Source organism: Pyrus communis, chromosome 10 (genome assembly GCF_041283825.1).
Source record: "Pyrus communis isolate YQ-2024b chromosome 10, ASM4128382v1, whole genome shotgun sequence".
In the NCBI taxonomy this organism is placed as follows: Eukaryota; Viridiplantae; Streptophyta; class Magnoliopsida; order Rosales; family Rosaceae; genus Pyrus; species Pyrus communis.
The window spans coordinates 22,087,278-22,113,286 of NC_142574.1; the positions used below are offsets into that span (position 1 = coordinate 22,087,278).

A 26,009-nucleotide genomic window follows, 5' to 3' on the forward strand; every position below is an offset into this window, starting at 1 on the left:
GAAATCCTCATGGCTAGGGAGAAACAAAAAATTTTGAATCAAATTTTGATTTGATTTTCAAGGACATGTCCGTGTCCAATTATGTCTTAGGAAATCAAGGTTACTAAGAGCTAGATATTTTATCAACTTGTTCTTTGATTTCTATGTGTTTTGACTTTAGAAGTTTGGAGAGAGGTGCAGCAATTGGGATTAGAAAAAATGGAAGTCAAAGATGGTGATGCACAAGAGGGCTTTATTGCAAGTCAACTAGCTTCTCAAACAAGATAAATTCTTGAGTGTCGGCAGTTGTATATGACTGACGAGATGATCAATTTTTTTCTTCAATTAGGCTAAAAGAGAAGCCAGGAAGTTATTGACATTGGTGGGGATGAAGAAAGTTTAAAGTGTGTAAAGATCGTTTCTAATTCTGCTGTATTTCGCATCACATGACTAAGTACGTGATAAGAAAGAGAAATTCATTGCATATAGATAGCTAAGATTTTAACGACTGAATTGGAATTAACCATCACACTACATGGATCAAGCCGCCTTGCATAATTTCCATCTCTTTATTTGATATTAATGAGTTCAAGGACATTATAATTGTTTAGTAGGTTTGCCCAGAGGAACCCAAAATTTATAGTTCGTAAAATTCCACCATACAATTTGGTTGAAGTGACAGAGAACATAACAGTAGACGGTTTTGTAACTCAACTGAATTTGGAAACACCATAAGCGTTCCACCCTCCACTTTCGTCCCTTTTTAGCACCTACACCATACACCAGTCATATAATGGTGCCTAGAAGCAAAAACTCTTGGCAGGAACGGTGTAAACGTCAAACGTCTCCCGGCCCCTTCATATCTAATCGTTACTTCCCGATAGGATAACAGGCAATCTCGACAGCACGAGGAGAATCTCATCCAAAAAAACACCTTAAAATTATGTATAATGCTAGTATATTTCTTTGTACAAACAGAATTGGTGGGGGAAGAAATAGCTCAGCCACCACACTACAAGAAAGTATGCGTACTCCTACCATCTATCTTCCTGCATATGTTGGCAGAAGAGACAAGGCAAAGGAGAAAGAAAAAAAGAATGCACACCCACTTCCATGTATTTGCTTCCCCTTTCGACGAGGATTTCACACTTTGAATGCCCAAATAAAAGAATAAATAAAGAATTTTACAGAAGGGGCATGGATATAAAATGGGGGAAAGAAAAGAAGAAAAAAGATTTACAACAAATGGAATAGAATTTGAATTACATTCCTACCTAGAGAAAACAAGATAAAATCATGTTCGCGCATCCTTATAGCCTCACTCATGTAAAAACTCGAAGGCAGGATGCTCAAGAAGTTCATCTGCTGGTTGGACATCTGAAAACTCCTTCTCTTGTAGGGACGTAGAGAGGTCATCAACCGAGAAGGGGATGCTATATTAAGAAACACGGATTAGTAGCAATTCAGAGTGCCAAGTCTTCACAGGTTAATTGAAATTAAATAAAGCAAACACACGTTCAATCGCTAGACAGTTTAGATTGCATCCCGTAGAAAGTATGGTTTCATTTTATGAATCGCTACTATGTTCATGCATGCAAGTTTGTACGGATATGGTCATTTTCCTTCACTCTGTCGCACAAACCTTTTCCAGTAATTAATCAACAAAGAACACATGAGGAGAGAAAAAGAAAGCCCACCTGGAATTGTCATCCAACAAAAATGAGTTGCTGACAGCATTGTTGGAATCCTCGGTCATAAGTACTCTCATGCTGGAAATTACCTGTAAAATGATGAATATGGTGGTTGTTAAGAACAAAAATCACTGGACAACAATATGAATCCAAATACTGCAACCAAAGAAGATATCGTCATGAACAAACTTACATCTGGAGATACACTTCGGGTATTATAGTTGTCATCCCAATAGAGAGTACATATTCTATACAGCTGTTGAACACTCAGGATCTGAAGAAACGAAGAATTGTTATCAGAGAGAAAGAGAGTGAGATAGAGAGACGGGAGAGAGATTGTTGGTTGAGTGGGAGTGCATGTATGTGTCTCTGGAGAATATGCTAGACTAGTTCAGAGAGAGGAGAGGGAAAGAGAAACTCACAGGGCACAGATCATTGGTGATTTCATCATAAGAAATTCTATACTTCTGATGTATGACCTGTTGATAAATGTGAGTCAGATCAAGTAAACTCCACAGCCACATATTTAATGACATAAATTATAACGATATGGGGATAACCATACCAGGAAACCAACAGCTTGTCTTATGTGCTTAAGTTCATCCCACGATGAGCCCGCATACTGGAATCCAAGGAGACAAAGCCATGAAAGTCAGAAAATAAATAACAATGAACCAAGAAGTTTACATAGAGAGAGAAGAGGGAGGGAGTCACCTCTTCTTTTGCTTGACAACACCACAACTCCAACTCAGCCAATCCAGATTTCACATACTCCCCATTGCTGAATGTACAGCATTCACGGCGTAGGAGAAGACTGAAAAAGATAACATGTTCCTGTGTAAATGAATATTCTGGCATAAACGATGAAACGTCAAAGTGGAAACAAGTATTTACCTATTGAACAGTTGTACATTAATATATGAGAAAGTCTGAGTGAAGATCTCCTTGACAAGAACCGGAGGCACCTGAAACCCCATAAAAGAATAAGATAGGAAAAAAATTGATGAAGTAGAATGTATGGCATTGCCCAAAATTAGTATAGTATAGTAAACAAATAGTGCAATAAGTTTCTTACGAAATTTTCTTTCAATGTGCTAAGGAAAGTGCTAAGGCCGTCAATAATGCTCAGCCAGTGACTCGCTGGAGAATCTTTCCCAAAGGACCGCCCAGATCTTAGTACACCCTTTGACATTCTCGGTGCCTACATCGCAGATGAGAAAAACAAAGTTCAAAGGGAAGAAAGCAAACAAAAACAATTGGATAATGTAACCAATTTCATCTGACAAACTCATTATAAATGTTTAAGAAAAAGACTTTAGAAGTCAAAACCCACGGGAGACCAATTGGATTTATAACCGAAATAGTACCACAGCTACTGCACCTCTTGGTAGGACTAAGATTCTTTTCTTCCAGTCAGACAAGAAGTCAAATAAAATTCAGCGTACCTGGATGCACAAAGAAAGCAATGGATTCAACTCCTTCTTCAAGTTGTCTCGAATAATGCCATATATTTTCTCCACATATGCTGTAAGCTGCTGCTTGAATAGCAATGCAGGGTACTTGGCCTCCACTTGGCGTACTACCTCAAGTGCAGGTGCAAGGTTTGCAGAAGAAGGGGATGACCGAAAACCCTGCAATTACAAAACCATATTATAAGACAGGAGTGAAATCTCCAAGAAATAACCAAAATAATAATGCATTTCAAACATAATATATAACAAAAAGAACCAAAAGGAAAGTAGAAAAAGAATATATTGAAGAATCTGGATACCATGGTCATCCTCCCAAAGAGAGATGTTGGAGCGGCTGGCTTCTTTGCACCTGCACCAGAACCCTTCAGACTTCGTTGGAGTAAGAACAATAACGCAGATGTATTTGACAGCCAGTAAGCCATGTGATCATTGTTGTCTTGGTTCTGGAATCAACAGACAGATTAATTGATTGGTGCACAATTTCAGTCATATTCATCATGCTTAAAAAAAATCACATTTCAATTTTGTTTTTGACTTCCAACAGAAAACCTTACACAGAGTAATCCAGTTACCTCAATTTCCGAACCAATCGTCTGGATGAGGCGGTCAAACACACTAGTCCTTTCAGCCTCAAAAGATTTCCAGTGGAGAAGACATTTGTAGATGGTAAAGGCCGCAACAGGCTTTCCTTGACTGAACCCAATGTTTTTCACGACACAGTTGATAAGAGCATCAACACTCTCCTGTGGAAAACGACCAGGCACGATGTTAAAAGAAGCCAACCTAATCAAAGGATGTTTGTATTAGTTAGAACATACATGTTGACGTTCAACAAATGATCTCCTCAGCTTGCTATCAGATTCGGTGCCAAACTTCTTTGGCGTTGCACTTTGTGGTTCCTGCAAAGACACCAGTGTCAAGTACTAAATGATAGGGAAAAGGAGCAGCTATATGAGGGGCAAAGATAAAAGAAGATTGACAGCAACAGAGAAGAGAAAAGTAAAATTACATTGGCCCTGTTCTCTTCGTTCACATGGTGACCATTTTCCACTCTCTGAAATAATAGCATAAATCAATAAGGAGATATGTGTGTGTGTTTATGTATGGACAATGCACACACACACACACATGTGTGTGTGTGTGTGTGTGTGTGTGTGTGTAGAGAGAGATAGGGGGAGGGAGGGAAGGAGAGAGGAACAGAAGGGGGGAGGGAGTGCTACCTGAGTTTCTGGAGTTGGTGGAATTGGTGGAATTGGTGGGTGCTCATGTGCCCTTTTAACAGGTGTACTTATTTGCTGTCGCCGAAGAATTTTGTTTTCAGACTCAATGTCAGCAAATTTCTCTTCAAGCCTGCAAATGAAAGTAACAATCACTATGAAATAAATAACTGAGAGAGAGATGACTGGTCGTAATTTGAATGGATAGTCAGACAAGAAGCTTACTCAAATAACCTTTGCATGTTCGTCTTTAACTTAATAATCTGTGACTCTGCCTCCAAAGCTTGCTTCAACCTTTCTTCACTCATTTTGTTTGCCTCTTCATATTTCTTTTCTGTTTCATCAATTTTTATCTCCAATGAATTCACTAAAGCCTGCAACATGTTTGAATAAGCAAGACACAAGTAAATAGAAATGTACAAGTTCATTCCCCCAAATTTAGCATACGTTCTTGATGTATCAACTCAAAATATCAAAGTACAGTACTCGGCAACAAATTTTGATCACTTTACCTTCAGTTGTTCATTTTCGTTGGTTAGCTTCTCCATCAAGCCATGGTCAACAACTGGAACCTTTTGTATTAGTGGGACTACTTTTTCAGCTCTTTCTAAGGCTTCACACTCCTTCTCAAGCATTGCCTTAGTTTCTTTAAATTGAACTTGCATCTCTTGCAATGCAGACTGTAGTTTTTCATTTTCTTGTGTTTTGGCTTCTTCCATGTCGGCCTACAAGCAAGGGAACATAGTAAGAGATTGGCAAATAACTTCCCCCTTTCCTTTCGTGTAACTATTTTTTGTTTGATATTCCCACTTTCCAGCAGACATCACATTCGAATGAGATACACAGAATAGCAACAACCACCATCCCCAAAGTAGTTTTTTTTCTCAAGAAGATTATGCAGAGAACAATCTAAGTTGTTGCATGCCTAGACAAAACACCAGTATCACAACTTTACAAATGTTTTATTAAATTCAGTATCATGCATACCCTCATGCGTTTCTCCAGCTGTAATCTCCATGTCAATTCTTCAACTTGCTTTTCTAATTTATTTTTGGCAGCTTGGAGGGCTCCCGTCTCCCTTGCAGCCTGTACAGTAGAACAATAAAGAAATGAGACCCTCTAAAGAAACATGACACAAAGTCTTATTTCAGTAGTACTTGGGAAGATTACATGCCCCCAAATATGAAGAAGGTTATAGATCTCCAAAAGACTCCATTTTCAGTTAAAAATGTCCAAACTTTAACCTAATAATGCATACATATCATCTAACAGACCTTATGAAAAGAAAAGAAAAAGAGTTTGTTACCATCTTAAGCTTTCGTAGTTCCATACGTGCAACCTTTCCCCTCCAAGCACATTGTGTGGCAATTGCAGCTTTCTTTGTCTTCTTATAATGCAACCGTGCCAAGAATTTGCGACAGTGGCTCTGCAATCACCAAAGTGAATCTAAATTTTTTGGGACAAATATGAAACAACAATTTTTTTTGCCAGATATAGTAATAAAAAGGCCCTATAGACATTTAAAGTTTTAAACAACTCTTTGAAACATTTTGAAATTCAAAAGAATGATATTGGCATTTCATCTGTAACCTTTATATGATTAAGGAAAACACAAAATACGAAGAGCTTAAGAAATTTATTATAACAATCATCTTTTTTATCATTTTACCTGGATGATAATTGCTGCTTTGGTCTGTCTTCTGAAGCGTAGCTCATTACGGGCAGTTAACCCTCGCATACCGGTCTGAATAGATACAGCAGAGCAATACAATTCTTTGTAAGCTTTCCTAGCAAGATACATGCGCAAATGCCTTTGGATCATTAGACTGGAAGCTTCTCTCCTCATGCCCAGATAGACATGTCGAGCAAGATGTCCTACAATAAACATACGCAAAACATCATAACAATTAGGTGAAAGCCTTACACTATGTTTGGCTGAGGGAAATAAACATGGAATTTTGGTAAAAGTCAGAATTTATAAATTAACAGGCACCAATTCTCTTGTTTGGATTTATAAGCATAGAAATTTAGAATTTCCGCATGGAAAAAAAACTTCGAATTTGGGACATCCAAATCCCAAGTTCAAATTCCATGTAAATAGGTGTCATTTCTCAATTTCTATGATTGAGAGTTTAAAAATAACAAATTCTGTATTCAATTCCATTGTTCTTTTAGATTAACCAAACAAGAAAATTTACAAATTCTAGAAAATAAAATCTCGTCATTTCAATTTCCGTCATTTTTAAATTCCTTAGTAATCTTAAATTTCTTCATCCAAACATAGTGTTAAGGTATCGACAGATTAGAGTACTTGAAACCTCGAATAACATCCAACTAATTTACCTCTGCATGCAGCTTGAAGTCGTATTGCAGAAAGACGGAGCACGATAAAACTTCTTTTAGCCAAATAAGAACGCACTTTCCTTTGAATAATACTAGCTGATTTTCCTAAGACCTCACTTCTACGAGCATCCAGTTCTGCCATCTGACCAGCCCGAAGGAAGACCTTTGTTTTACCAATCTGAAAACATGAATAAGCTAGTAGGTTAGGTTTAGTTTTAAAACACTATTTTGCATATTAGAGGATAACATAAATACATCATTCCGCCAAAGATTAAATTAAGACAACAGTACCAATAAAATGTCTAACTGCAAAGGAGAGCATCACTGTCTTCAAATTTCAAGCTGAGAAGCAAAATTGATTATTGGATCAGCAATTACCTGAAAGCCTTCTAGGCCCACCTTCTCTAAAAGTCTCTTGCAAGCATTGATCTCATCAGTGCTAAGTATAACATAAGCGGAAAGAAAAAAAGTTAGAACCTTCAATGCTGTGACCAATCAAGATTTACATCCCCAACCCTTAAAACAAAATGTGCAGATACCTTCCATCCAAAACTTCAGGTGCAAGAAGGCCAAATCGGTCTATAAATTCAGCAAAAGCTTTTCTAGTAGGATACCCAGCACAGCTTATCCTGATTGCTTCCATGACCCCCTGAAATTCAGATCACATATAAATGCTGGGAATCCTAATTGCAACACTATCAGAAAAAAGCAACCTAAAGATATCAACATTGTCATACCCCACACCGAAGTTGTTGTAAAACATTTTTGTTCTCAAAGATTGCTGGCTTAAGAACATTGTTGGGTTTTACACACCGAATGTAATGTGGCTCCGTAGAACTGAGAGTTTCAAGCAATTGTTGCAGTTGTTGCTGCATAAAGCACAAATGCGGTGTTCATAACCACAAAACTAAGCAAATACACAAATCACTTGCTTCAACAGAATTTAAAAAAATATATATGTCAGACCTTAAACCGAGAACCTATTGAGGAGAACTTGGAGGACTTGGACGAATCCTCAACTAAAGACGTAAACATGCCCGAGACAAAGGAACACGTAGAAGCACTCAAAAGTGCTTGATGCTCAGCAACCACATAGTCCTTGTTCTTGTCCAGAAACAGTTCAGTTTGATAAGTGACCTGAAAGTTATATTAAACCTTGTTACTTGGTACAACTACGACTCTAAACTCTATAACCACAACATATTAGTACCTAAAACTAGCAGTAACCGTAGTGGTCAACAAACAAGTACACTTACATCACCAGCATAGTGGCAAATTGTGAAGTCACTTTGAGACAATTTTGGTTTCACGAAGCGCTTATGATTTTTGAATGTTTGATATAACTTCTGAGCAAATGTTTCATGTGTCGATCTTGGAAACATACTACAAAAAATAAGCCTCAGTTATCTCACCATAAAATAGTGTCAAAATAATTTTTAAGCAAATAGTAATTAAATAAACAATGGTATGTCAAGGATAGCAATGTGACATAAAAGGACAGGCTAATCCAAACTACTTCACTTACCAAGCTTCATCGAGAAGAGCAATTATGCCACCAGGTTTCTGAAATTCAAAAGATTTATATTTAAAAACGTCATAAGAACTCTTACACAAGAATCATCATAAAAATAAATGTGAACATTCTAATAACAAGAAACCAGATCAACAAATTTACGTGAACAGTAGATTCACCAAAAAACAAACCAAATATACATATAAATACATGGTGGTAAATAGCGACAGAAACAAATTACAGAATTCAACTTAGACAGCACAAACCTTTTCAATCAGATCTAGGATATCTTTGTTGTCAACAAATTCAATGTAACTCCAATCAATCTCTTCTTTTGTATATTCTTCTTGCTCCATTTTGAAAACGTGCTGCCCAAACAAATAAGCAATATAGATTAGATGTACAGAAGAAGTGCCAAGGATACTAAAGAAAATGGGAGTCCATTGACCGACAAACCTGATTGAAATGTTGCTGAAGCTTCTCATTCGTCAAATTGATGCAAAATTGCTCAAAACTACAAAATTCATAAGCAACGATGCATCAGGAGAAAGAGCCAAACAAGTTTCTAATAGTAGAATCATCTCTCTATTGATCGGAAATGTATATCAAATTATTAATGCATCTTATGTATTCACAGATACTATGACCACCATGTTTCTGACAAACTGCGAACTTTCCAGCCAACCCTAGGCTATCCATAAAGCGGTACTAGAATAACGTTATGCTAATACTAGAAATTTACAATCCTCAATGCAATCTGGTAGGAAACCTAGTTGATCAGTGGAGCTCAGTGCACTGCTAAATGATCATGAGAGAAATGATTTGAAAGTAACTGATGGAAGATGATCCTCCACCTATTTTGCACCTGCTGTGCACACTATCATCGAGGGGAGGGGGATACTTCTTCACTCGACGAAACTATTTCATATCAATTATGTAAACAAAAGGAATACCAATTAAGCACCTGTTCGTTTTGAAACTCTCAAATCCATAAATGTCCAAAACTCCAATTAAGAACTTTGAGTCAGGATCTTGACCAATTGAATTGTTAATCTTATCCACAAGCCTGCACAAACAAGAGAAATGACAAGGATATCAGCATGAGAAACCTCAGTATGGTTCCAAATCTAAGGAAACGGTAAAACCAAGGAACCACCATACTACGATAACTTCATTCAAACTTTTTGGTATGGAAACTTACCAATCAAACAACCTCGAGTACACAACTTTAGCCAAAGCATCTCTACTGACAGCTGCGGCTTCTGGATCCAGCCATTTTGTGATTGTTTCATCACGAGTAACAATAATGCGTTTGCAAAGAGAATCTTCTAGCGCCTTCACATCACACCTAAACAAAATTCATTGAAAAGGAGGCTGCATTTCATTAATTTATAGAAGATGGAGAGCCAAACTTAATATAAGAGAACCAGCTTGTGTGTGATAATGTGCCAATGAAATTGCATAATTACATGAAAAGCTGGGCAGCAGTTTTTAGGTGGAACCAAGATTTGTCGTCCTTCGGCATGGAAGAGTCCATTTCCTTACCCTTTGCAAATTCAATGTTTCCAAGATGTAGAATTGCTGCCACAACTCGAAATATGGCATCCTAAATACAGTTGCAAAGATTAATTATAATTCAAGGCCACTTTAGAAAGATCTTAACATTTGAAGGTACTCCCTGTATCAATACCTGTTCTTCAGAACTTATTCCAACAACCTCCATTGCCTTCCTTGTAGCGATGTATTCTTCAGCATCATCAAGCGCATCCAATTCAATACAATCTGATTGATTCAAATAATGAAACGTTTTTGCGGGTCCCAATTTGAACCTCTGAACATCCTGAAAATGACAACGTAAAGTCAATCCAAATTGTTAGAGAAGAAACATTGAGCTTTGCCTGCAAACATGGATACTAAGCGTTTCTGCTTCTAGTTGTATATTTGATTTTAAGAGATCCATTACCTCAGGTGGTGCAGCACAAAGCATGTAGAAACAATGATAATTTCTCTCAGGATTGGACACCTGACAAACGCGTGATCTTTCAAGCAAATAAGTTCTTATTGCAGCTCCAGAGATCCTCCCATTCTGATCAAACTGAAGCTCCACAAACTTACCAAAACGACTGCAGAAATCACAACCGGCAAATAAAGTTATACCCCCAATCGAGCATGTAGTATATAAAAAATTCAAGACGTGAGAAACATTTCAAAAGATCCTCTGACCTGGAGTTATTGTTTCTAACAGTCTTCGCATTTCCAAATGCTTCTAAAACAGGATTTGACTGAAAGTTACAAAAAACCAAAACACATTAAATCATACGGACGATAAATTAATAATAAGAAAGACAATAGTTGTCAACCATATAATTGTATCAAATCTCATGACTTCTCGTTTCTGTTTGCAATGCAAACTAAAGTTCTAAATCCTTGGTACCTCCAAGACTTGCTGCTCAACACTCCTCCCTTCAGCAACACCTCTCCCTCCCATGTAGGCAAGATAGCGCATAAGCAATTTGGTGCTTTCAGTTTTACCAGCCCCACTCTCACCACTAACCAATATTGACTGACTTATTCCGTCATTAATCATAAGCCTGTAACCAAACCAATGGAATCTTACATCACTGGACAAAACGAGATCACAAAAATAAACAAATAAACAGCAAGAATGTGAAAATGTACCTATATGCCGCATCTGCAACAGCAAACGGGTGTGGGCTCAGTTCACCAAAATCTGCCCCTTTATATTGTTCCATCATATGGCTATCATACAGATGAGGTAGTCTACAAAAAGGGTTCACGGCGATCAAAATGCTCCCTGTGTAAGTCTGGAAGCAGCATTTAGTATATTAGATCATTGGCTTTCATATATTAAAATTAAAAGCACACTCACACGCACCAAATGCGTAAAGAAAGATGACATAATGCAGATAAACCGCAGAAACTCACCGTCCCCACCCGATCAACAAGCTAAATAGAAAACATACATAAGCAAATGGAAGAACTTATTTAATTTAGTCAAATACTTACATATATTTCGTTGATATCATATCTTGATCTTAAATTATCCAGGACACCTGGTTCATGCAAATAAGCCAGCTTTGTCATATCATCCACTCCACAGGGTGGGGCCTCGGCATCTTTAGGATAGACACTGGAGGCTTTAACGACAACCTGCGGGAAATGGGGAAAGCAAGGAAGATCGAAAAATTATCAGAATAAACTGATGGAATATTGTAAATAAATGATTAAACACTCAACATTATTAACAGAGATCGGGATGCACAAATTCATAGTGCATAAATATTAAATGCACCCACCGTCTTCCCTGAAGTGCAGAGAACCTTGTAGTTTTCACTTTTAATCTCCACAATTTCACCATCTAGCCAAGCTTCTTCAGGATCCTCGACCCAAACAAGAGATCCAACCACAAGACTAATAGCAGCAGCCTAACGGAAAGAGTCCCAAAAGTTAACATATCAAGTGGAACATTAGAACAAGAATTAATTGTAACGGCAACAATACACAAAGTGTACCGCAAGGATTTTCTTTTAATTTTCAAAAGCAAGGAAACTCTACAGAATTAAGCAGAAGAGTCAGCATATGTGCAACTTAGAAAAAAGGCTGAGCCAATCCAAAATAAAGATAAGGAAAGTACTGCATTCTCTGATAACTGAAAATAGAGTTAAACGGGAAAAGAGTGTCAGAGGTCTATATGAGTTAACTGATAAATACGCTAGATTTGGCATGAGATAAGCTCAATAATGAACCTTTCGAAGTTCAAACTCAACTCAAAATTATTGGCAACTCAAAAACAACCACGTCTTCAAGTTCGAATACCAGTGTCACTCCGAAGAGTCTATTTTCCTATTGCCAAACAAATCTAACTAATGTTCAGTGACTGATTTAGGCATGGTCATAAAATCTGCAGGCCGACTGCTAGTCCCAAAGTGGATATGAGAGCTGAACCAATAAGTCACTTTCAAGCACAACCCCAGAATCCAACATCCAAGTTACTGATTACATTGAGTTATAAAGTCGCACTCTTGTTAATTACTCAGCGTTGCCAACACGCCAATGCTACAAAGAAGAAGCTCGAAACAGTTGCTCACTAAATCTAGATGGCCATTTCAGTAGATTCACATTGAGTTATAAAGTCTCGCTCTTGTCAATTAAATTCCTAAACTTTAAGCATCGTTGCCAATATGTTTATGCTACCGAATACGAAGCTTGAAGCGACTAAATCCAGACGGGCATTCCAACATGACAGCAGAAGTAAACAAATCCTAATGACATTCATCTACACCAAATGACACAAAACACAAAACAACGAAAGCAAATCAAATCTCTGTTCTGCTCCAAACCAAACGCAGATCAGTCCACAAAGCAAGTAAACCAAAGACAACCATCAAATCATCAACAAGTTCCAATCTTTAAACAAAAATTCCATACAATAATAAAAACCCAAAACTCCAAATCAATAAAATATCCTAAAAAACACAAAAACCAGCAGAAACATACAAAATAAAATTACCATTTTTACAGATAAACTGATCGGATCAGAGACTTGGGTTTGCTTCTGGATCTACTCCCAGCCTTTCTCAACAAAAAACATCCAATTCCAGCAACCAAAAAGCTTCCAACTTCTCCTCCTTTCACTACAATTTTTGCCGATACTTCTTTCCAAAAAAATAATTTAATAAAAGAATTAAATGAAAACTGAGAAGCTTAAACCCTTCAACAAACCCAAATAATTTGCAGAAGAGATTAAGCCCCCGCCCCTTCTGTTTCTTTCCAACTAGATTTTCTTCTTATTTCTCTCTGTTCTGTCGACTTTGGTTTTTAATTTTTCGGGTCTCTGTAAAGTTTTATTAACATAATTGTTCCTATTAACGATTTAATTAACAAAATAAAACGCCTAATAAGCTCCCAAGTTTCCGAAAATGCCACTGGATCTTGACCGTAATTACGGAATTTAAGACACGGTCCCGCTGGAGTGCACACAAGGCTTGTCTGAAAACTTTGACCTTAAATATCGAATTCCGGAGGCGGTAAACTCTCAATATTTCTCAATTTTGTCAACTTCTTTTCTTTTCCTCGTCTGTCAAAAGTTTTGTGAAAAGTTGAAAGTTGGTTTTCCTTTATTAATTTTTGAATTTAATCAGTTAATACTAGATTCGATTTCTCTTTACGCATGAATGTTAATTGTCTTTCTTATTGTATAAAAAGACTTTTGTTTGCTCACTCAAGGTACGCGCAGCATAAAAATAGATTACGTGATGGAAATTTTTTGTGATTGAGTGTACAAGTTGTATTTGTTGGAAGCAATATTTATTTACGATTAATCACTTTAAAAATGTAGAATTTATCATTCATATGGTATGAAGCTGTAAGAAATGTTATGATGAATATTGCTATTTTTTGTAAGACAAATATGTTAATTCATAAAATTTTATCAAGGATTGTTATTTTTCATTAAATTTTCTCCCCACCCCTACATTTACATTTTACATTTGTTTGGCTACCACTAAAATGCTAATACTAATTGTTTTGGGTATCTTCTCAACTTAAAGAACTTAAAAAAAGAGACACTATATTTTACTTTGCCATAATACACTTTTGTAGGTTTGTTTAATATATAAATTTCGAAAATTATGCTTTTTCGTGATAATTTTAGGATAAATACAGTACTTTCAAGCGTTTCAACAAAAAATACAATGATTTGTAACATTTGATATCAGGTCATCCGTATAATTTTTTTGTGATATTCATATAGGTTTTTCTATGTGAGCTACATAAAATATACAAATATAATTCTCAAGTTCACTCATTGATTCATTCTTTTATGATATAGCTAATTAACTAAAACATTTCCAATGAGATCAGGTGAGATATAGACGATTTGTGAATCAACAATAAGTAATAAAAATCCCACTTTGATAAAATTTATAACATCATCAAGTTCAAGTAAGTACATATCTAGATTGTAATTGTATGAACTTATGATCTAGACTCTGAGAGGGTGCACAAGTTCTTGAACGTGCATGGGAATAGAGGCTAGCTTCGTAATAATAACTCAGTTTCGTGGGTAGTTATGGGAGGGGACAAATATTCGGTGTCCACAACACAACAGATGCAGAGACATCCAGATTAAGGTAAGATACTAAGATGGTGAACCAAGTAAAATGGTTAAAGTCGGAAGTTACTGTTAATTGCCATCTCATCGAATTAAGGATGTCACCCACCACGCGCCTTAGTCTTGATTGTCAAACTCCTCGTTGCTGGTTTTCGTATTTTGGTTGATTGCATCAAATCTTTGTTTCATTTTTTGGTTAATTAAACGAATATATTTTTCTTTTCTTTAACAAAAAGTTACATGAAACGATAACAAACTAAGCATAAGAGCAACACGAAACATTTCCTAAGTTTTTAGATTTATATTCGAATAAAAGTGACCTAAATAAATATTAACATTAACCATATTTCTCTCTCAATACTTTCGCTGTAAGTTTTCTTAGAATCAATCTAGATGGATAGTACTCCTAAAACAATGTTAGATTTGAAGGAAAAGCTATGAAGCTAAGCTTTAGGTGAATAAATACTATATTACGAGGAATGCTACATAGACCCTCTCAAAAGTAAGTTCAACTGAGACTTGTTGACATGTGTATATTTCATAGTAGCTTAATTTGTGATGACAAATTTTGACGCAAAAATTACACAACAAGTACAACTTGGACTTGCCCTTTAATGTATCGACTAGTCTCAATAAATTTAAGCTGCGTATTTTCATTGAATATGTGAAAAACCAAATGGCTCCTTGTTAAATAGCATTTTTCTTTCTAGTTTTAAAAGGGGTTTAATGTGACATCCCACATCGCCCAGGGAAGTGATCCTTAAATGTATATTCTCATCCTTACCTAGCACGAGGCCTGTTGGGAGCTCACTGGCTTCGGGTTCTGTAGGAACTCCAAAGTTAAGCGAGAAGGGGGCTAGAGCAATTCCATGATGGGTGACCCACTGGGAAGTTGCTCGTGAGTTCCCAAAAACAAAACCGTGAGGGAATGGTAAGCCCAAAGCGGACAATATCGTGCTACGGTGGTGGAGCGGGCCCGGGAAGTGATCCGCCCCGGGCCGGGATGTGACAAATTGGTATCAGAGCCAATCCCTGGCCGGAAATGTGCCGACGAGGACGTCGGGTCCCTAAGGGGGTGGATTGTGACATCTCACATCGTCCAGAGAAGTGATCCTTAAATGTATATTCTCATCCTTACCTAGCACAAGGCATGTTGGGAGCTCACTGGCTTCGGGTTCTGTAGGAACTCCGAAGTTAAGCGAGAAGGGGGCTAGAGCAATCCCATGATGGGTGACCCACTGGGAAGTTGCTCGTGAGTTCCCAAAAACAAAACCGTGAGGGAATGGTAAACCCAAAGCAGACAATATCGTGCTACGGTGGTGGAGCGGGGCCGGGAAGTGATCCGTCCCGGGCCGGGATGTGACATTTAAGGTTTGAATTTTCATTACCCACAATGCAAAGAAATTGAGAAAATTTGACCTTATTATTAGATTATTTTGTAAAATTAACCTTTTGCATTAGTTTGTCATCCAATTGAATGACATAGATTATAGGAGTGTCAAATGGCATGGCATATTTTGATACGATTCATTTAAAGTCAATTAACATCAACTTATTGAGAAAGTCATAATGGGTCTGGATTGCAGCTTGTGCTTGGCTCATGTGAGTCATGAGCTTGGCTAAGCTTATTAGGCCTAAATTTTAGGTTCGATCCACCCAGTTCTTACGAATTGTGTTGTGTCGTATTTTTTTAAATCAATCGTGGCCATACCATACTTGTGCCACCGCTCTATTTGGTTTGACACCTCTAGAATAATATATGAAAGAAGAGCCACATATTCTAAAGACAATAAAATCAGCTACTTAGTACTATACTATAGTAATATCATATTCATTTATAAGTAAGAGGTCTTAGGCTTATTTGTCTTCAAAGCAAATTCAAACCGAATATTATGACTATTGGCTAGTCTATTTTCATACTCAATATAAATAATATCGTATATATTTAAAAAGGACAATAAAAACTAAATTAGAAAATGAAGACAATCAAATGGAGGGCGTGAAAATGTGAGCGTGGGCTAAAATTTTCATTCTTAACTCACTCGTGAGCACGTTTTCAGGACGCGCAAAACGCAAAATGTCAACATCAAATGGGGTCATCAAACCAACGGTGCAGATAAGAGGACCCACATGCGGTGCAACCACAGCCGTTGGACTGAAACACTGTTGGAAAAAGTGGACGGTAAAGACCGCCTTGACAGACGGGATCAAATTAGAAGATTGCAATCATAATCATACTTTAAACAAGTTCGCTTTATTTCCTTTTTTGTGGGATGGGGGCTAACCGCCTTTTTTTGAAAATATATATTTTTTTCTTTCTAACAAGCGATGGTAGGTAGGAACCACCGAACTCGAAATCTCAGGTGAAAAACGACAACTTCAACTAATTTAAATATATATATATATTTTTGTGTATTGTCAGGCCATTTTTAAAGAATTGACTAACCGACTATTGTAATTGACGAGAAGATAAATTCAAATCTAGATGCCAAGTAACAAGCACACTACTCTTATAAATTGATCTAATTTGCACATCTACTAAAGTTTGTCGTTTTAACATAAGTAAAATAGCTCGGAAAAGCAGTATAGGCTAATAGATGACGAGTTCAAACCCTAATTAGATAGTGTTATTCACTCACCTATTTTTATCTCTCATACACTCTTGTTAATTTTTAGTTATCAGTCGTCTTTAATTAATTCGATCCAACGACCAGAAATTGAGAAATGTATATAAGAAATAAAAATAAATGTGTGAATAATTCTACCCTATCTAATTATAACTAGCGTCTAGTCTAGCACATATGTTGCTTAGCCAAAATCCCCAACTAAGGGAGCTTTTATTTGTACAAATGAGTAAGAGGACCAAAATGTAAAAGGAAAAACAAAATATTGGAAGGGTAATAACGTAACGTCACTAAATCGAGATAATTTAATGACTGAGGTTATCTTTACAAGCAAAACTTTGCAACATTTTCACTTCTCTATAAACTAATAATATCATATTGAAAAACAATACATACATAAAATAAGGTTAACTATATTTTACACTTCACCATAAACTAATAATATAATCTTGTGAAAAACAATATATATAAAATAAGGTTAACTATATTTTACACCTTCAAAAGTTAGAGGGAATGTTAAAATTAGTCAATTTTCTCAAATCACCCTGTGATTTTAAAGTTGTATTAGTTTACACATTTTGTATATTTGAACATCTAATTATTCATTAATTGATGAACTTTTTAGGCTGTATAGTACAAATGTGGTATAAATGTCAAGCCAATTAAGTCACTATGTCATAAATTTAATGAAGACTCAAATAACTCACTGGACAAAATGTATAAATTGTTACAGTTTCAAAATATAAGGGCAATGTGAAAAAATTAAAACCTCGTAACCCATTTTAAAAATCACCGTAAAAATGGAGGGTGCGAAATATAGTTAGCCTTATATAATACTATAATAGCAAGTTGGTGGGAAAACAATATGAACAAAAACATAAAACTCTTAGCTTTATATAAAGAAATAGGTTTTATACAATTCAAAGCACATTTTTATATCCAGATCCTTGTAAGATTAACTAACATGACAGCACGAAAGTTGAACTAAAAGCTGATTAATAATAATTAAATAATTAACTACTTTCATATCAAAATCTAAATCTTGGAGATGAAGAAAAGTTCGTAATCAAACGTGAGTAGGAAGGAACAAACCATTTCAAATTTTCCCTGCTAAATAATGAGGTACAAGAAATTCTCATGTGAGTTGATTAAAACATGGACTAAAAAATAAAGCTTTCCAGGAAGATATGGGGCAAGTTTATGCTCAACATTTTCAGGATATTAGGGGAAAAAGAAGAAGAAATATTAACAGGACTATCTCTATGTCGATCCTACCCCGATGCCATTTTGGTACAGAAGTGAGCATGCGTCGCGACTAGTTGGCTGTGTTGTAAGAAGGCAGATAAGACTCTAGAATCAATTGTGTCGGAGAAGGTGATTGTATCTGAACAATCAAATACGTGAACTTCCATTGCTTGTCTGCTCCGTCTTTGAACATCTCCGCAAATACTTTCCCGGCTCCATGGGGTCCGCGAACATGAAAGTTAACCTGCGCTCAATTGGTAGAAGCACAAATTCAAATGAGGGTCTGGGAATCAACTTGTATTGCAAATAACATGGTGAAGTTGACAATAGGAAATCACCTCTACATGCTCTACGCCTTCTTCATCGTGCCATACTCTGTTGGGAATGCGTTGGCGAGCAGCACGGTTTCTACTTTCTTGACCGTATCCAGTAATAGGATATCCGACCCTCATCCTAACCTGATTAAAAAAAAAATCAGGGTCATCTAAGCCACAATATTGGCAACACAATATTCACAAACATACACACAAAGAGGATTATGTGCAAAATTGATCAGTAATTAATTCACGATTGGCTCATAAATCCCATGAACTGCGGGAAAAAGACGCATTTCTCTCCCCAAGCAATTGTAGTCCTATATGCAATTGTAGCTAGCACATGTATGGCGTACAGAATGAGGTGTTGACACATTTAATTTATACATTGATAGCCTTAGTTATGTAGCTCTTGAAGTTTCCAGTGTTGGACATAAAAAAAACCTGTCACCCAACAAATTTACAATATTTTCAAGGTTCACTGCCACCGTACAGATAAGCATAGTCTCAAGACTCCCAACCCCTTTCATGAAATCACGGTTCCAGGATTAAGAGAAATTTTTACACTTCTTTTAGACAAACAATAATGATATACTAACCTGTGCATCATCTTGAATCCTTTTAAGAGCCTTGTTAAAGATCTTGTACCTGCCAATGACCGTGTTGTCATTACAGAGTAATACTGAATAACTCAAATTTTCAATTTATGACAGAATCAAATATTTTATCTAGAAAATTAAAATAAGGTTTTTTTTTTTTTTTTTTTTTTTTTTTTTGTCTCCTTACTCTTTTGGTTCAAAAATAAGCTCCTTGAAAACAGCATATCCTGCAGCAACAGCAATTCCAAGCCCTGCAAGAATGACAAGACTGTAGGAAGCTCCCTCTACAAACGTCACGGGCTTTTCTGGGATGTTGTATGTAGGAGCATCGAAAGGATCCTCTACAGTAGATACATCTTTCTTATTCTGGCAAAACAAATAGTTGACGAATTAAGAAACCAAAAGTTGAGGTTGCAAAAAGTATCAAGAGAAGAGCAAGTTTAGCAACCTCAAGCACAGAGTCTGGAGGAAGTTAGTTGATACAGATAATCCTAATGTTTCCATACAACACAGAATGAGATGCCTAGAAAAGCCCTTGACCTTTTCAACCTAATAATTTCTCTTCATTGAAGCAAGTGCTAGTTTCGGATCAAGCAAATAGATGACGGATCAAACCAGTCAACATGAACGATGTTTGACTAGGTTAAATCACCCAACCACAAACAAGCAGACAACACACATGTAAATTTTTTAAAAAATCATTTCAAACTAAAACCTCAGATGAACTTTGTTGCTGTTTCCGCGTAGCTTTTGACGAAAAGGATCTGCTAAAGAGAGGAATGGTGGTACTTGCTCCGTAGTTTCTTGTGAGTTGTGACTGTGGCCAAGAAGCATGCATAAACTCTCTGGCGGGATACCTTCCATATAGAACAGGAATTCCTGGAAACATGATTGTATAAAACTCAACTACAAATAATAAACTACTAGATAATTCAAAACAATAGGATCTTTCCCTACTCCCCATGAGTAGAGTGTATCATTATACCTCAGACTTAAATCCGAGGCAAACTTTTGGCACCAAAAGCTTCCTGGTATTTATCCATAAACTATACAGCATACATATACATCTAGACCCTAGAAAGTTTAACACCTCAGACTTAAATGCGAGGCAAACTTTTGGCACCAAAAGCTTCCTGGTATTTATCCATAAACTATACAGCATACATATACATCTAGACCCTAGAAAGTTTAACACCTCAGACTTAAATACGAAGGCAAACTTTTGGCACCAAACGCTTCCTGGTATTTATCCGTAAACTATACAGCATACATATACATCTAGACCCTAGAAAGTCTAACTAATGAACTTTTCCTATTTAAGCTGTATATTCGAAGCTAGAAACTAAGAAAAGAATTAATCATTGGAGGCACATCATACTAATACTCTAATTGAAGTCATTTAACGGAAGACTTGATCGACCGAAAAAAGGTTATCCAGTTTAAGTAACTCTCTCACATCCCATAGTTGAAGGATAACTATCTATGACGGAAAATGAAAAAGAAGCCAACCAGAGATTCTTTTGCTGACACTAACCAACAGAAGACAATTGAAATACTTATCCTGAGCACAAGAATTACTTATCAACTGTATGAATTGGAAAAGCAGTCACTAACCATTAGCTCCGGCTATGCCCTGCAGAATTACAAGAAAACGAACATCAGCGAGCAATGTGCGAAAGAAACAGAATACTAAAACCAATATCATACAATTACCTCACCCTAGTCAAATGGCTTCCGGGAGCAGCAGATTGACTTGCAAAACCTGATCTTACTACTGCCAGCAACTGTACCACAACAATCAAACAGTAACTCAGTACATAAATTTCAACTCTTCTGAGTAAAACAGAAATGCAAATCAATCAAATCATATTAAAATAAAAAAATAAAAAAAACCTGATCTGCCTTGATCTCCTCTGTGTGGAAAGCCCTCTGCCCCCTCAATCTCATCCTGGGCAAAACCCTAATCAAATCTACTTGATTTTTCCTCAATAACTCCATTGCACACTTGTAGGATCCTAAAGAACCAAAAGGGTTGCCGCCGCTAAGTCAGATGAAGATAAACCCTTTGAAGAACAACACTTGAAACATAAAGAGAGCTTTATTTCCTGTTTGGATGCTGAGAAAAATGCGTGAGAAAATTCCGAAAAGGGTGCATACCCATTACGGTTGATGTTGGTTCAGTCTGGTCTCTCGAGGGTTGATGCCCAAAAGCTTTTTGTTCAGCTTCTTGTTCTGCTCAATCGTAAAACCCTCACGGCGCAAAGGGGATTTGTTATGGATCCGTAATAACGGGTCGGGTTAATTCGATTTGAAATTCACGTCGGGTTGAGTGGGTTAGAAGAAGCCTAGGATTGAGTTAGTGGACTCATTTTCTTTAATGGGCCTCAATGCTTGGCATGTGGGAGTTGATTGGATCAACCATGTCTTAAGAGCAGTTTGTCCATTGTCCTTAGGGCAATCCATATACATCCAGTGAACAATAACTACCCTTAATGAACAGTAATCGTCTTTTGCATCTCCACTCCTACACTCAATAGCCCTGGCAATTGGTAATAAAATATTAATATTTTTTTTTATTTATAAAATAATACAAAATAATTTTATTTGTAATTTCGGATAAGATTTTTAATCGTTCTCGTTGCGCCATATGTCATTATCTAAAAAGACAATAGCAATAAAATATTAGTATTTTTTTATTTATAAAATAATACAAAATAATTTTATTTGTAATTTCGGATAAGATTTTTAATCGTTCTCGTTGCGTCACGTGTCATTATCCGAAAAGACAATTATTGGTGATGGATTTTCAATAAGATTTTTAATCGTTCTTGTTGCGCCATGTGTCATTATTCGAAAAGACAATTATTGGTGATGGATTTCCGATAAGATTTTGAACCAATCACGTCGCGCCACGTGTCACAATCTGTTTACAATCTTTGAGGATAGATTTCCACTAGATTTTTAATGAATGACAGCATGCCACGTGGCATTATCTACAACATAATCCTTTCTGAATCCTTCATATAATCAACCATCCATCCTTATAAATCTCACACCAATTTTTTCAAGATCTCTATCACTATTCATAGTTTCTGCTTCCTTATTCACCTAAATCTCTATCATTATTCATAATTTCTTCTTCCTTATTCACCTAAACCTCTATCATTATTTATAGTTTTTGCTTCCTTCTTTACAATGTCTTCTTGTTCCTCAAGGATGATGTAGGAAATTGATCAGCAAGAGGAAGAATTATTTAACCAATCAGAAGAAATGTTCAAACGCTAGGCGACCCAAAATGAGAGGGAAGAGGAAAAGGAGCGTAGACGGAAAGACGACGAATCAAGAATGGCAAAAGCCTCACATTCCTGTCAAGTCATCCAAGCTATTGCTCAGATCTGCAGGCCTAACCGTGCTGTAAACATTGATAGAAGCAGGCAACGACGAGGTCAGGATCTCTTGGACGACTATTTTGTCCGTAACAGTGCATTCCCTGATACGTACTTTAGACGTCGTTTTAGAATGGAACGTCATTTGTTCAACAAAATCATGGTCGCTCTTTGCAACCATGATTCTTACTTTGTGCAAAAGTCGGATGCTTTTGGTGCTATAAGTCTAGTACCTGAGTAAAAAATTACTGCTGCATTGCGGATGCTTGCATATGGAGCATCTGCAGACCGAGTGGACGAGATAGCGAGGATGGGAAAATCAACCAAACTTGAGTCTCTGACGAGGTTTTGCTAGGCAATCAAGTCTATCTACACCGCAAAGTACCTCTGGAAATCTACTGAGATGGACTTGCAAAGGTTTCTGAAGAAATGGGAGATATGAGGTTTTCCAGGGATGATTGGAAGCATTGATTGTATGCACTGGACTTGGAAAAACTGTCCAAGTGCATGGCAATGCGCTTATAGGGACATAAAATGATCAAAAAGTATCATTTTGGAGGCGGTGACATCTTTTGATACATGGATTTGGCATGCCTTTTTCGGGGTTCCGGGAGCCCAAAATGACATCAATGTGTTTGCACAATCCCCAATGTTCAATGATGTCCTGCAAGGAAATGCACCAAAAGTCACGTACTGGGTTAACAGACGTAAGTACGACGGGCCATACTACCTAGCAAACGACATTTACCCAAGTTGAGAAACATTTGTCAAAACAGTGCCACGTCTGTGAAGTGCAAAGGAAAAACACTTTGCAAGCTGTCAAGAGGGGTGCAGGAAGGTTGTGGAGCATTGTTTTGGTATCCTCCAAGCTCGCTGGGCGATTGTTAGGGGTGTTGCCATAATGTTTGATTTAGAGTCGCTTCGATCCATCATGATGACGTGTATCATTCTTCACAATATGATTATGGAAGATGAGTACGATTATGATGCCGTTGATGAATATAAGCCAAACACGATGAACAATTCCAGAACACAAATATATTGTGCTCATGACGCCACTGAAGAACCCGTGCAACACGAGCTATTAGAAAAGGATGGACGTTACAATGATAGGGTCATTCAACGATATACTGCACTTCAAAGGCCATATATGCACAATGCCCCGCCAAATTGACTTGATAGAGCACCAGTGGAAATTGAAACAAGCTGAAGATACTTAAGTTCATTAGTGTTTGTTTTTATTTGGTGTGTTTATTTAATTTTATGTGGTGTTTTTTTTTTAGTTCATTTAGTGAGTTTTTTTTTTTTTTTGGTATGTTGATGTAATTTGATTTGGTGTGTTTAAATGTGTTTTGAATAAAGATTCTCTTAGTATAAATAAATTACCAAATTAAATAAATATACTCTTAGTTTAAATAAAGTACTAAATTCAATAAATTGGAAACAACATAAAGTATTCTATTCAATAAATAAGAAATTACAACCCAAATTGATTGGAAAATTATGGGCTCCGGTTACAAACAAAGTGATTGGAAAATTATGGGTTCGTGAATGGATAATCATCACCTAACCAATTTGTGGTGCTCCGATAATCTTTTCTTGTCGTGCTAGGATGATCTTCTCTTGTTGTGCTAGGACCATCTCCTCTTGCTCTCGCTTCTCTTGCATGCCTCATTTGCACCACATCCGTTTTCTCCAACTTCCAAAAATATTTAGAGTTTGGAGACTTCCTTTCTAAAGGCTCCTTCATAATGTCACGATCTTGTTGGGCCATTCTTTATTCTCTAATCTGTTCCCTTTCTTGCTAAAGTAGTTCTCTTTCTCTCTCATTAGCTTGAAATTTTCTCAATAGTTGTAGCTTTTGCATCATTTCTAGCCTTGTCAGCCTGAAATTTAGCCATTTCCCGAGCCAAACTCAATTCACCTTGGCAGGCAAGTTCTTCCATATACTTTGCATAATCATTCTTGGAAGCATTACACTTTCTCTTTGAAGCTTTCTTACCTTGTTGAGGTTTAATTGGAACCCCGACGCTTGTTCAACGGGGGGCGTTTCGGGCATTTTTTCTGCATCATCTTCATCATCATCATACGAGGCATGATCGGGCATAGAGTGTAGAGGGATGCTGTTAAAGGCCACTTTTGGACCGATAGGCACAACTTTGAATTTAGGACAATCTTTGACAATATTCCAACACTCTCACCGGTTGAATGATTTGTTTTTGCTTGTGGTTTTGGCATTATACCAAGCTTGTGTTTGAAGCTCCTACACAATGCGGGAGAAGAAATAATTATAATCAAAGTAGGTAATGTAAACTTGGATATAGTACAAACAAATAAAAATTATATCGTTACCTGATCCGCTAAACTTTCCCCACTTAGAAGATTAGCACTAACTTGTGCCAATGCGTCTCTCCACGTACTAAACGATTTGCTCAGTAGTCTCCAACGACTGGACAAAGATTCTTTGGTTCTTTTCCCAACAATTTTCTCAACATAATTGGTATGAATAAGACCCCACATTTCTCTCAACTGCATCTAATTACCCGAAATCGGATCATGAGTAACTTCAACCCAGCTAGTACACAACGTAACATCTTCAATAAGTGTCTAATTTGTACCTGCATCATTAGCCATTTTCTTGGAAAAAAATTGGATTGAAACTTTGAGAGAAAGATAGGTATTTAAGAAGGTATGAAATTGGATTGAAACTTGACAATATATGAAATTAGATTTATAGAAAAGTAAATGTATAAAAGTATGAAATTGAATTCAAACTTGACAATATATGTTGAATTTATAGAAAAGTAAATATATAAAACTATGAAATTGGATTCAAACTTGACAATATATGAAATTGGATTGAAACTTTGAGAAGATATGAAATTGTGGTGTAAAGTATAAGATAATGAGAAGGTATTTATATAAAAGTAAAGTCATTTTTTTTTTTAAATTTAATTTTTTTTTTTTTTGGATTTTTAATAATTTTTTACATTTTTTTTTAATTTTTATTCACCTAATTAATCTATATTGTTGGATTTAAACCAATTTGAATTCCAACACTCCAGATTGTGTCACGTGGCACAACGGTAACATTTTTGATTTTTTAACTGTTTTGTTTTTAAGTCTAAAGATGTGGACCATTGATCTCAGATCTAACGGCTAGTATTGAATGAAGTTTTTTTATTTTTTTTACCGTTGGAAATCCAAGGGTCCAAAATTTATATCTGTTGTAATCCAATGACCGTGGGGAAGCCACGTGGCTCCCCAATGGTAAGATTTTTGAGTGTGCCACAGGCCCCAATGTTTGATTTTATGTCGGATTACGCGCGCCCACGCGCACTTGAAGTCCACGCGCCTGATAGAAAAAATAAAAGAAACGCGGCTGACGTCTCCCTGATGTCAGCCCACGTCAGATGGCCATCGGGCGCTCGGGCCAGCACGAATCCACGGCCCGCTTGCTCGGGCCTGCTCCAGCTCCATTGCCAGCTCCTGC

At 36.7% G+C, this 26,009-nt stretch overlaps 2 protein-coding genes across 5 annotated transcripts; both read right to left on the bottom strand.

Moving 5' to 3' along the window:
- Positions 1–897: 897 nt before the first annotated feature.
- Positions 898–13,103, bottom strand: LOC137727395 (myosin-6). 2 transcript variants are annotated; one of them, XM_068466264.2, is made up of 39 exons: positions 12,747–13,103; positions 11,533–11,661; positions 11,243–11,386; positions 10,895–11,040; positions 10,650–10,806; positions 10,439–10,497; positions 10,179–10,338; positions 9,906–10,055; positions 9,685–9,821; positions 9,417–9,563; positions 9,180–9,281; positions 8,672–8,729; positions 8,482–8,583; positions 8,228–8,265; positions 7,959–8,085; positions 7,669–7,839; positions 7,440–7,571; positions 7,242–7,351; positions 7,081–7,141; positions 6,703–6,880; positions 6,029–6,234; positions 5,666–5,785; positions 5,347–5,445; positions 4,872–5,084; positions 4,594–4,733; positions 4,363–4,492; positions 4,152–4,196; positions 3,961–4,041; positions 3,715–3,885; positions 3,442–3,585; positions 3,116–3,301; positions 2,746–2,871; positions 2,565–2,635; positions 2,385–2,484; positions 2,236–2,292; positions 2,093–2,149; positions 1,864–1,944; positions 1,677–1,759; positions 898–1,412 (listed from the first exon to the last, which is right to left on the bottom strand). In XM_068466264.2, exons 1-39 carry the CDS (start codon positions 12,747–12,749, stop codon positions 1,298–1,300), a joined length of 4,536 nt encoding a protein of 1,511 aa, XP_068322365.2. In that variant the 5' UTR covers positions 12,750–13,103; the 3' UTR covers positions 898–1,297. The 2 variants fall into 2 exon arrangements, with proteins under 2 accessions (XP_068322365.2, XP_068322363.2); XM_068466262.2 differs by having other exon boundaries at positions 4,585–4,733.
- A 4,946-nt stretch (positions 13,104–18,049) lies between these two features.
- Positions 18,050–21,423, bottom strand: LOC137729313 (putative mitochondrial import inner membrane translocase subunit TIM21). Of its 3 annotated transcripts, none has more exons than XM_068468225.2 (9): positions 21,288–21,423; positions 21,024–21,145; positions 20,849–20,914; positions 20,745–20,763; positions 19,846–20,009; positions 19,318–19,496; positions 19,131–19,179; positions 18,556–18,675; positions 18,050–18,461 (listed from the first exon to the last, which is right to left on the bottom strand). In XM_068468225.2, the coding sequence occupies exons 1-9, from the start codon at positions 21,289–21,291 to the stop codon at positions 18,288–18,290; spliced, it is 897 nt and encodes a 298-aa protein (XP_068324326.2). In that variant the 5' UTR covers positions 21,292–21,423; the 3' UTR covers positions 18,050–18,287. The 3 variants fall into 3 exon arrangements, with proteins under 3 accessions (XP_068324326.2, XP_068324327.2, XP_088534848.1); XM_068468226.2 differs by having other exon boundaries at positions 21,024–21,208; positions 21,288–21,410; XM_088678722.1 differs by having other exon boundaries at positions 19,846–20,115; positions 20,221–20,763; positions 21,288–21,374.
- Positions 21,424–26,009: the final 4,586 nt, after the last annotated feature.

What these genes read in the sequence shown, in the direction of transcription:
- LOC137727395 (XM_068466262.2), bottom strand. An exon ending in TTGAGCAGCAAGTCTTGGAG is followed by an intron (nt 10,498 to 10,649) that starts GTACCAAGGATT and finishes TGTAACTTTCAG; the next exon opens with TCAAATCCTGTTTTAGAAGC. An exon ending in CATTTGTTGAACGTCAACAT is followed by an intron (nt 3,886 to 3,960) that starts GTATGTTCTAAC and finishes CGTTTTCCACAG; the next exon opens with GAGAGTGTTGATGCTCTTAT.
- LOC137729313 (XM_068468225.2), bottom strand. An exon ending in CTTATTTTTGAACCAAAAGA is followed by an intron (nt 19,180 to 19,317) that starts GTAAGGAGACAA and finishes GGTCATTGGCAG; the next exon opens with GTACAAGATCTTTAACAAGG. An exon ending in AAGGCGTAGAGCATGTAGAG is followed by an intron (nt 18,462 to 18,555) that starts GTGATTTCCTAT and finishes AATTGAGCGCAG; the next exon opens with GTTAACTTTCATGTTCGCGG.